Consider the following 12,628-nt stretch of genomic DNA (forward strand, 5'->3'; position numbering starts at 1 on the left):
TATGCAATACAGGCATGACCGGTCTATAGGGTGGACAAAGTGGGCGATGGGCCGAGTCCTGTTTTTTTAGGGGGTCCGATTTTTTTTTTTTTAAATATTATATAAATATAAAATTAAAACTTTACCGTCTTATAAAGGGCAAAAAAAAAAAGTCTAAGCAGTCGTAATAATCGAAATCAAGCGATGCTCTCATTTTATCAAAGTGATCACAAATTGTCCTTGTCCCCACCTTTCATTTAATTTGCAGGTCATACTTTTCTGTTTGTTTTTATTTTATGCAGATAACGATTAATTGCAAACTTTTATTATATGATTTCGATTTTTTTTTTTTTGAAGAATAACTTTTGTTATGTTTATTGATATAACATTTATCATCGTTTTTAAAAATTAGTTTATATAATATAAAATCATTGTTCAAAAAATATATACACATATAATTTGTTGCGCTTAGCTTATGGGCCCTTTTTAGCGCCCGACCAACACCTATAAATTTTCAGGAACGGCCCTGAATACATGGTGCTGAAAATATTGTATCATGTATTCATGTCGTGATTCGTAAACCAATCAAAAATCATAGTATTACTAATAGTAATAAAAACAGAAGTACGGGAGTACGTGCGGAATATTTCAATCGAAATTAAGATCGTTTATATATAACATATAGCAGATAAATTAACAAATGTTGAGTTAGGCTGCCTCTTACCCGCGCCATGCGGTCGATCCCCAGCAAACTCTTAATTTCAAGCATTACTTTGAGTTCTCTTTTCTATATTTAAATCACAAACTAAAGTTCTAAACTATATATTTTTATAGCAAAAACAACATATTTGTGTGCTTCAAATCCCGTCGTTCTTTTTTTTTTTCTTTTTCCTTTTTAAATATCTTATTAGTTCACAATAGACTCATTTTCTTAATTGTTTTACAAAATATTTTTTAATACCAACATTTATTTTTTATAAAGATCCTTTTACATATAACTAGCATTGTACCGGCGCGATGCGGCGGCAGTTTGGTGGTGACGACGATTGGCGGTGGTGACGGTGGCCGTGGTGGTGGTGTTCATGGTGGGTGCAACTCTGTAAGTAATTTGTGTAAATGTAATTGATATAAAGTGATAGTAGATTTAATTTAGAAGATAAAGGATTAATGATGTAAATTAATTTATAAAGGGTAAAATGGTAATTTTCCATCAAACACTTTTATAAGAGAAAAAGTACTAATTATTATAAGATAGTATAGATAATTTACACAATTTGAAATTTATTATTGTGATTGCTTCATACAACATTAATTTTTTTTTATACAAATACTTTTGTTAAAATTTACTTTCTCTTAATATCTTTTAATACATAATAGTTTAATATAAATTTATCATTGTAAATGGTTCTTTTTGTCTTTTTCCTATTACTTTGATTATCTATATATTTTTGGGTGTGTTTTCATTTTTTCTTTTTGGTTATTTCTTTTTCAATAACAACCATCTTCAACCGATGAACTTACGTATCTATATGTCGAAAAAAATTATTAATACAAATATGAGTTTTACGTATATATAGTTAATGTTATTTATCTTTTTCGTATACAAGATTTTAAAAAATATATAAACTCTAATATATTGTTTTTGGTTTTACGTATATGTATTTAATGTTATTTATCTTTTTCGTACACAAGATTTTAAAAAATATATAAACTCGAATATATTGTTTTTGGGTTTTAAATTTTACATATTATGTTGTCAGATTTTTTATTTTTTAATCAATTTATTCCCGCTTTCATGTTGTATGCCAACTATGATTCAATGATAAATCATTAACATTTTGTAATCCACATGACATTTAAATGTTGTATAAAATGATTCTGATAACACGTTATAAATCTAACATATAATCGTACACAATAAACGTCTTTAAAATTCCATTAATTTTATGTGCTACCATATATATCAACGTAATGTCTCCCGGGCAATGCCCGGGTGATATCTGGTTCTTATTAAAATTAAAAAATATGACACGTGGTGAAAAGAATAGATTATGGATAGTGAGTGGGGCTTTTATTACGTACCCACAAACAACACATCATCAGTAATAATAATGTCTTTCATTCATTCACTGAAGACAGTGACTCATCGCATCACCACCGGACAGTAGTTCAAACCACGCTTCATCACCAAACATAATAAACCAACGAAAATGTCTTCCTCCTATAATTTCCATCTTCAAACAATAACTGTCCCATCACGCCGATAAATCTATTCTCCCAGTCCACCCTTTACAACGTCGTTTCATTAATATATATTATAGATATATTCCATCTCTATCATCAATCACTCACTATAAATACTACTAACAGATTGTCATTCCATTTATATGTGAATATATATATTTCATTTAGTCAAACCATCACACAACACAATATGGATAATAATATTGATAAGATTATGTTATGTTTCTTCTTCATATTTGGATTTTTATCTAAAAGGTGATTTTCTTTGTCTCTTCTTTTATGATCTTTATACTAATTCTACACTGTATATATTTATCTTGTATTTTCTTTAATTTTGTTAATCTTAAATGGGCTTGATGTTTGATATTTATATTGATAAATGACTGTCAAAATAGTCGGAGGCCTAGTGATCAAGACTCTAGTTAAAGAACTAGTCCATTTTTACCATGAAATATTAATATACTTTTATTAAATTTGGTTGGTTTAGTTGGATTTTTAATAAAGATCATTACTTTTGACTTTTAAGAGTCAAAGTTTGAATATAATGTGTTTGTTGGCTTGCATAGCAGGCCCATTTCTTGAATTTGGTTAGTTAATGTATGCTATTGTTCTTGAATTTGGTTACCTTGTGGTTGGTTTGATAACATCCTTGCTATTGGATAGTTTTTGATAGATAACTATGAAATATAAATACTCTTTTTCTTGAATTTGATTGATATATGCTATAAAAAAAAAAAAAAACTATTTTGACTTTCAAGAGTCCAACTTACTTTTTAGTGTGTAATCTAGTTGTCCTAGTTTCTTAAATTTGGTTGATTGAAATAGGTTTTGCTAAAAACCTTGTTGTTTGGTGTTTGATGAATGGTTATACAATTAGATACTGATACCCTTTTGAATTTGATATCTTTAAATGGGCTTGCTCTTCATTTGAATGATATGGATTTAGCTGAATAATGCTCGATTGTATAGTTAGTTACATAAGCATTTTTCGTTTCAGTGTCTTATCAGAAATCCATGCTAACACACCACCAAGAGGTTGGAATTCTTATGATTCCTTTTGTTGGACCATATCCGAGGAGGAATTCCTTCATAATGCTCATCTTATTTCAGAGAAATTGCATGCTCATGGCTATGAGGTCTTAACTCTAACCACTGCCAATATAAATGGAAACTTTTCCATTTCTATAGGTTATCAAGTTACACTTTAAATATATTTCCTTTTGTCATCTTCACAAAAAGGTAGGTGATGTTAAAATGTACTTGATCATTCTGTAGTTTTTAATGTTGATAAATAGTCAAAACACTTATCTGACACTGTATTCTCAAACTTCACTTGCATATCAAAGATTCATGCAATCTTGTTGCTCGCTTTGCTGTTCTTCAGCCTATCAAATTTAAAACTTTTCCATATTTAAAAAGTTCCCGGTTATATGTATTTGCTAACTGTTACTTGCAAAAAAAAGTTGGATGTTGTTATCTGACTATTTTCCAGTATTCGAAATGTTTTTGATAAACTATATTCTTATGGAGAAGCATTGTTTTTAATGTACTTGATTATTTTTCTTTGCCTTTTTTCTTTTTTATTTTTTTAAATCACTTATTGATTTTGATGCAGTATGCAGTGGTGGATTACCTTTGGTATAGAAAATTGGTCCCGGGTGCTTATGTCGATTCACTTGGGTTTGATGTAATTGATGAATGGGGGAGGGTGATTCCTGATCCTGGTAGATGGCCTTCATCAAAAGGAGGAAAAGGGTTCAGTGAAGTAGCTAAGAAAGTTCATGACATGGGTTTGAAGTTTGGGTTTCATGTTATGAGGGGCATAAGCACGCAAGCGGTCAATGCAAACACCCCCATTTTAGATGTTACAACGGTATTACTATCTTAAGCTTTAGAGGTGATAAAAGGGACGAGTCAGACGGGCTGGGTAGTCAAAGTTTGTGATTTTTGATACAGGGCTTTACAGGGTAAGTTGCGTTAACCAGAAACACTATTTTCTATATGAAATAGTTCTTATTAAAACAATTTCTTATTAGTGGAGGAATTTTTAGAAATTTGATAACAGTCAAAAAACTTTATTATAAATGTTGAGTCGAAAGGTATGCAAATTCCATGACACCGACTTGGGCTGAAAAGATTTGTGCATGGTTAAGCTATAGTGCTATACAAATACAGGGGACTATGGGAGCAAAATTTAATCGTCTATGTCTTAGAATTATGAATAAAAATCTGAATAGGGCAAAGCATATGTGGAATCCGGGAAAGTTTGGCATGCTAAAGATATAGGTATTAAAGAGAGGGCCTGTGGGTGGATGAAAAATGGTTTCATGAGTGTGGACACTTCATTAGGAGCTGGAAGAGCATTTTTGAGGTCTCTTTATCATCAATATGCCGACTGGGGCGTAGATTTTTGTAATTCTCTCATTATCCTTTTATGTCGTAAAGCTTTACCTTTTCAATATGCTTCTTCATGAAAATTTTGATTAAAGTTACTTTCTGATATGTATTGTAATCTTGTCTAGCTATAGGTAAAATATTTCGAAGCACATGTTCACATTTTATATACGTGATTCAAACATAACTAATAAAAATGGTTGTCTGTGTCATTTGACAGTAAAAGATAGTTGTAGGTAGAACATTTTTCATGTTCGTGTGCTATACAACATGAACATTTTCTAGTTATCTTTCAAGCATAGCTAATAAAATTTCAGCTTCACCTAAAAAATTGTTGCTTCTGTCGTTCAACAGTAAAACATGACTGTGTGTTCGGAGATGATTTTGAGCCCGAGGAGATAAAAGTTGTTTCAGGAGTATGCACCTTTATCATCTTATCTTGCAAAGGATTACTTATCTTTTTTCTATATTGAGGCGTTAATGAACGAAATAATTGCAGGTATTAAAGGGGCTTAATCGTCCAATTGTTTATTCGCTCTCACCTGGGACTAGTGCCACACCAGCCATGGCAAAGCAAATTGCACCATTTGTTAACATGTATAGAGTAACTGGTGATGACTGGGATAATTGGGGGGATGTTGCAGCCCATTTTGATGTTTCAAGGTCAGTGTATAATGTCGACTTTCTGATAGAAGTGACTGGATAGGTGGGTGGAGTGGGTCACAAGTCAAATTTGGTGTTGGTTGAAGGGGGTCTTTTAACAGTACAGGTCGAAGCGAACTGCACTGTAAGGTTTTGTCCTTAAACACTATCATGTGCAACATTAAAAAATAAATCGTGATTACAATATATTCTAAATGCTTGAATAAAATGATATACGAGGTTGTATGCATTTGAAGTAAACTTTAGGGGAGTTTCTGATTGGTCCCTTTTTAGCTAATTTTGTCGATTTTCAGGTGTCCTGTTTGACTTGTTTGTAATGCCAACCCAAATTAGCCTATTAATAAGTAAATGGGTTGAAACTCCCTAAAAATCATACCATTTCCCAGAGTAGCGTGGTAACATTTTTATGTGTCTAGTCCTTGTTATAGTGCTGACACCAATACCGAATATTATGTCTTAGAAATTTTGAGCAATTTACGAAGGAACCTGAGTTGAGTATTGTTTGACTTCAAATGTCAACTTTTATTTACAAAAATTATTATAAATTATTGTGTCTAGAAACTTTGCAACTTCTGGTATGATTGGAAACAACGGTTTGCTGGGTAACTCGTGGCCTGATCTGGATATGCTTCCACTCGGATGGCTCACTGACCCAGGTGCGCTTACGTTAGTGATTTGACTTTTTGCTCAAGGTTGACATATCGAGATTATAATACGAACATTTATTTATTCTTTTAACATGAACATTATGGGTTTAAGAAATACGGAGTAATTTGAAAGTTCAATTTTGATTTGTAGGAGTCAACGTTGGTCCACACAGGAACTCTAGTCTTACCCTAGATGAACAAAAGACCCAGGTAGGTTGATTTGGTGCATTCTTTAAAGATACTTGAATCAAGTTCTTTCTTTTTTCTTTTGTAATGCCTTTTACCTTTATTGGGTTTTACAGATGACCTTATGGTCAATGGCCCGATCTCCTTTGATGTTCGGAGGAGATATGAGGAATCTTGATGATATGACATACAAACTCATCACCAATCCGACTATACTGGAAATCAACGCTTTCAGCTCCAATAATAAGGAGGCATGCATCACTCTTAGTCTCTTATTGCTTACAAAAGATAGTCAAACTTTTGATTTTGGATTACAATTTCACCCTAGAGAAATTTTTTTTTTTGTATTTCTGATAGCTTTTATACCTTTTATTCTACTTAGTTGCATAAAGGTGTAGTATTTTGTCGTTCATAAATTATTTTTGTTTGTTAGTTTTAATGTCATATAGTACACCATCCGAGGCTCAAAAGTCAGGCTTGGTCTAACGATGGGATCTTATTGTTACAGTTTCCTTACATTACTGGCACAACTCACCAATCCTTGGAGCAAGATCTTAAGTTTCAAACAAGAAATCTGAAAGAAGTGGGCGAATCAGAAAAACTAGTTTTGGGGATCTCAAGCTGTCACGATCCTGAGGCCAAAGGTTGGTTCTTGCAAACAGATGATACAAATGCTGAACAAGTTTGTTGGAGATGGGGTGCAAAAAGCAAAAAGCTTGAACCTTTTTGTCTTTACAAATCCGAACCTACTTTGCAATCGTAAGTTTCTGAAAATTTTGGATGTAAGAGCATTATTTTCATGTGAAGATGACAATTTTGACCCATTTAAATGGGTTGATTCGGTGTACGGTTTATCTTTAGCTGTTGAAATGTAAATAAAATAGCACAAAAGGAAGCGGGGCAACGAGGCTGGAATCGTCCAGAGTGCATTTTAATGAACGCGTACTTTCAAATCATTATATTTTATAGAACTAGATTATTTCAATAGTAATTTATTTTGCGGTAATATTCAGTATTAACTTCTTAGTTAGATATGAAAATTTTGAACAAACAGGTATTGGGTCAATCAACACAAGTCTGTCTGCACATAAAAGTATGGCCTGTATTGGCCTAGATCCGAATCCATTTTGACGCCCACCTCCCACTTTACCACATCTACTTTCATAAGGAGATTGTGAATCTTGTTAATGGTAATTTACTGTTTGGATTTTTCTTTTCATTATAGAGATGAAGATGTTAATCATAATGAAAAATATCAAGGAAAACTTCACCTACATGCGAGAAATAGAGAAGGGTTTTGTTTCGATACATCATCCAAACGGAGGCTTACTTCAAAGGAGCATAAGAGAGCATCATTTTTGCCTTGTAGACCTGATGCCAATCAGGTATGAATACTTGTATTCTAGTTTTTTTCCGTAAAGGTGGCAAGTTTAACCCCATTATTTACAAATATGTTGGTTCAGAATATTTCTATCTAAGTCAAAATTAACAAATTTAGAGTTAAAGATTGGTTGAAAGTTGTGTGGCACTGTGGTGTATGCTCCTGTACTGTTGAACAAAGTCCTAGACTATTACTGAAATAATATAAGTGTCATCAATATTAAAAGGCTTATAATTCATGTAAGATATTTACTAGTAATTCATGTAAGCTGTTTTCACTTTTCACCTGATACACTACTCGCCTGAACTGCCCATTTTACCACCTTATTCTGAAAATAATCACATGATGAATTTTTTTTTTTATAAATATGTTTTGTATCTAGATGTGGGAATTAAGCTATAATGGAACGCTCGTGAATAGTTATTCTGGTTCATGTGCTTCTATTAAAGCAATGAAAGCCACCAGTCCCGGAGGAGTTCGTTCATGGATCGCAACCGGAAAGAAAGGTTAGCTTTAGCTTTTTTGGATGATGGTTAGAGACTTAGGTTGTTTGGTTCAAGAATTCTAAGGAATTTGATTTTTTTTAATCTTAACCTAACATGACAAGGAATATAAGCCATATTCTTTTCCATCAGATTTCTTTAGAATCTCTAAACCAAACGGCCCCTTAGGTGGCAAACTGGGCATGAATTTAAGTTTGATATGGGTTCGGTTTGACCAAAGCACTTCTCAAAGTTTTCATTTTGTTCATTAAATAATAATCTAAGCTTATTGATAAAATTGTATGGGAAGTTTTATTTCAACTGGGTTTTTCATAATAATCTACATACACTTCTGGAAACTTCAGTCCTATTTACTTGCAAGGCCCATTTGACCCTTTTTTAGCTATTTTTTTTCTTTTATGTTACTCATTGGACGTAATTCGACCCATTTATGTATAAATTGGTCAAAATCACCATTACTCTAGTAGAATGTACTCGTAATACAGTAATATGAAAAGCTAAATCACTACTTGTTACCTCCAATAATCACTTTATACCGTGATGCTCTTAGGAGAGGTGTATCTTGCTTATTTCAATATGAATCCTGCAAGAACGGTTATTTCCACGACTGTTTCAAACCTTTCAAAGGCGTTTCCAAACATCAACTTTGGCTCGTGCTCATGCAAAGAGGTTTGGAGTGGGAAAGATTACGGATCACTACGACATTCTCTCTCTGCGTCTGTAGATTCACATGGTTGCGCACTTTTTATATTAACTTGCTAATTTTGCGGTAAAGCATGTTCACAGGTCTCTTTGGGTTCTGTTTGCATCACCGGTTCTGTAACTGGGAAGCAAGAGCCCAATCATTTAGAGTGCTTCTTGAAGCCTAGTTTTTATTCCCCAAAGGGGTTTGCCTGTTTTATGAACATTAGTTTCTAAAAGTCATCTGGTCATATATTATGATCACTAGTGTTATCTATGAAATTATAAATTAGATGAAGTGCTTTATGATTACTTCTAATTACTTTGTTAAAATAAGGTAGTTATAAATTATGACCGATTCAAGCTTAACTTGTAAATTTCACATTTTGTTTGAACAATTTGTGTGTACAAATGAAATACGATATTTGTCATCAAATTTGCAAGTCGAAAGAACTTCAGCACATGCCAATTAAGTTTCGCATTCTGGTAAATATATATATTCACATGTCAAGTCATACATCTGAAAGGCTAAAAAAAAACTGATATGATTACGTTATTGCATCTTTCAAAATAGGAGCAATCTTTTGAAATAGGGTTGAATAACCGGTGCGCAATTACTCAACTGATATGATTACACAACCTATTAACTTTTTGCTTATACAAATTTGATGGGCCACTTGATTTGCACGCTGCGTTTGAAACAAATTTATGTCATGTTAATTAATCTTAATCTTAAATTTTAAATAGATAATCAAATCGTTTAATTTTATCAATTTGACTTCTGCTTATGTAATCAAATTTTTTTTTTTCTGGAACAGTTGAAATTTTATTAATACTATACTTCGGCAAGACACCAAAGCAAAGAATTGACCAAGATATACTAGCTTATGTAATCAATTAATTTAATTATAAATTAAAAATTCTAATAATCATTATCCAAATATATTATTATATTAATATTTGTAGAAAAAATCTCATTAATTTACACTTTTTTGTTTTCCATCAATAATTTATACTTTTTAACCTTAAGTATTTAATTTATATTTATTTTTAGCCATCAACTTGAGATACAAAATTTTATCCTTTTTATATATTAGTTTTGTGTATTAATGTTTAAAATTACAATTGTTATTCAAACCAAGAGTCCTAATTGTTATTGAATTATCATAAGACAGGTGATTGAAAATAAAGTTATTCGTGTTACGGGTCTGCATCATGATCAAAGACATATACTTGAATGTCAAGTAGAAGATCGCAAGTATGTTTATATTTTAATTTTTAATTATCATTCATAATAATATCACATTATGAGTATAACTGGTTTCAAAAAAAATTCTATATTAGAGGATTATTTTAACTTGTGCCTTATGTAATGACTACTAGCAAACAATTTCATTAATACGTCTCAGCTAATAATGACAGTGACAACCTATAAATATTACTATAGTTTGCAAAGTATAACACTTGAAACCGTATATTTTCAAAATTATAAGTTCTTATGACATAAATATATGAAGATAATTGATAATATCGTAAGTCCCGTGTCCAGTGTTAGATAAGGATCTAAAATCTAGTTAAAATCTATATTCTAGGATACTAATTACCGAACAAGTGTAAAATCATATGCATCTTATCTTAATTACTAATGTACTTAAAAGAGGATTAACTATAAAATAAAAAAAAGTGTGTCAGTAATTTAGCATTACCTACAATGTTTTTTTTATTTATTTCAGACTTATGTGACCATCCAGTAACATAGTTTTAAATTTAAATATAAAAAGAAATTTAAAAATTGTATTAACCACATTTATTTATTTTTATTAAACAAACCTATATAGGAAAAGAAATCTAAAAAGTAAAAACTATATACTCCCTATGTCTCACTAAAAGTGTCATACTTTGAATATTCAAAGTCATTGTTTTTAAACTTTGACCTTTAATTATATCTTGTTCTATTATATAAAACTTGATGAAAATCATACCATTAAAAAACACGTCTAAAACACAATTAATTCATATAACTTTTATGAAATATCATCTAACACAAATAAATTTATTTAAGGTCAAAGTTACGAATGTTAGACTTTGAAAATTCAAAAATATGACACTTCTAGTGGCACGGAGAGAGTATGTAACTTTACTCAAAAATGTTCTTTATATCATGTTCTCGAAAATACATGAATCAATTTTTATTCGGCGTCCCCGCATATTACGCGGGTTATATATAGTTCGATTACATTTAACTTCTATCCTCGTCAAAAGATTGTAGAATCTTTGTTTAATTCGTTTTTTTCTTCACTTGTATCTTATCTCGTATGCAAATTGAATAAGGATATATTCATATGCGATCCTCATGTTAAAGGCTGGAGGTTCTTTTTCATCTTTGGTATAAACTGAAATCAGTCTCTCTACCTTTGGTAGAGATAAGATTGTCTACATCTCCACCTTCACCATACATCAAAAACGATACTCAGACCTAAAAAACGGTAGAAAACGACATTGAGAGTTATTTTTTTTTCAATTTCAAATGTTATAATTGTCTATTAGATACAATAATAATAAAAAAGTATATTTTATAATTTTAACACTTGATAAAAATACACTTAATTAAAATAAACTAAAAACGCGTTTAGTTGTGAAAAACACATATTGTTTTTCATTTTTGTTTTTTAAAGATATATACCAAAATTGAAAGTAAGTTCTAATGATAAATTTCAAAAAAAAAAAAATTGTTTCATGGATAGAACAATTGATTCTATTTTTAAATGAAAACTTAAAAAACATAGTTAGTTATTTTGAAATTTTCATTTTATTTTTAATCTCTCTTTTCATGTCTTACATCTTTAACATAAGTATCATTTTTTATAAAGCATATTTTTAAAATTTTCATTTATTTTTAAAAATTGAGAAAATGTCACAAATGGTCCCTATGGTTTGTTACATTTGCATTTTGCCCCCTGTGCTTTTTTTTGTTGCAACTAGTCCCTGCCTTTTTCGTTTTCGTTGCTAGAGGCCCCTAATAGTAACTTCTGTTAAATTTGGCCGTTAAAACCTTTCACTTCCGAACCACGCGAGGGTATAATCGTCTTTGTGATAACCAGAGGGACTATATGTGATAAAACCTTTTTTCTAATAAAGAATATACATGTATGTGTGTATGAATTCAGCTCTATATATATATGCATTTTATCTTGGATCCCTTTAGCAGCTTATTCCCCACACATATTATTCCATTCTCAAACATAGTTCTCTAGATCTTCTACAAGAATCTCATTTTATTTTTCACCTAACTCCAATCTAAAACATACAACTTTGTGTAAATATACATATCAATATACATATATGGAAAAACCCATCCATTCTATATATCTATATACATATATATTTGTGTATATATATGTCTCTGTTTCTATCTATGATCTCTAGTGGAGAGATCTCATAGTCTCTCAAAAACCCACAGGTCGAAATAACTCACCGCCAAGGGTAAAAGTCACCACTGCCGCTCATTATATCCTGTTGCCGGAAAATGACAAATATCCCTCGATCTAGTTATCCTATACCATAAAACGCGAATTCACCGGAAAAAACTCCCCCCTCTTCGGCTACTGTTTTTCCGCGATTGAGAAAAGGCCCACCAACCCCTATGCTTCAAGCCCCCTCTGTGGGTTGAAAGCTTTTGCTTTCTCGCGTGGCCATCGGAAAACCCATCACCGGAAAAAAGCTTCTCATTCAATTATGAATAACTCAAAGTCGAAACCCAAATGGAAGATTTGGGATTTGTAAACGGGCTTCAAGTTCAGGATATGTCAATTGATAGTTATGTCAAGGTTTTATTTCTTTCAAGTTAAGTATGGTATGTATGCATACTTTTATGGTGAATAGATTTACAAACAAGTCATTTTTTTCCGTTCGAATCAAAGTGAAGGAATTTTTTTGTTTATTATATTACA

At 31.4% G+C, this 12,628-nt stretch overlaps 1 protein-coding gene across 1 annotated transcript; it reads left to right on the forward strand.

Annotated features, from left to right (window-relative positions):
• Positions 1 to 2,109: 2,109 nt before the first annotated feature.
• LOC122585485 (probable alpha-galactosidase A) lies at positions 2,110 to 9,047 on the forward strand. The gene is made up of 13 exons (XM_043757612.1): positions 2,110 to 2,478; positions 3,221 to 3,359; positions 3,839 to 4,096; positions 4,461 to 4,635; positions 4,972 to 5,033; positions 5,117 to 5,280; positions 5,839 to 5,936; positions 6,079 to 6,137; positions 6,230 to 6,364; positions 6,622 to 6,872; positions 7,339 to 7,498; positions 7,877 to 8,000; positions 8,548 to 9,047. Exons 1-13 carry the CDS (start codon positions 2,414 to 2,416, stop codon positions 8,757 to 8,759), a joined length of 1,902 nt encoding a protein of 633 aa, XP_043613547.1. The 5' UTR covers positions 2,110 to 2,413; the 3' UTR covers positions 8,760 to 9,047.
• The last annotated feature ends 3,581 nt before the right edge of the window (positions 9,048 to 12,628 follow it).

This window comes from Erigeron canadensis, chromosome 1, assembly GCF_010389155.1.
Source record: "Erigeron canadensis isolate Cc75 chromosome 1, C_canadensis_v1, whole genome shotgun sequence".
Taxonomy (NCBI): domain Eukaryota; kingdom Viridiplantae; phylum Streptophyta; class Magnoliopsida; order Asterales; family Asteraceae; genus Erigeron; species Erigeron canadensis.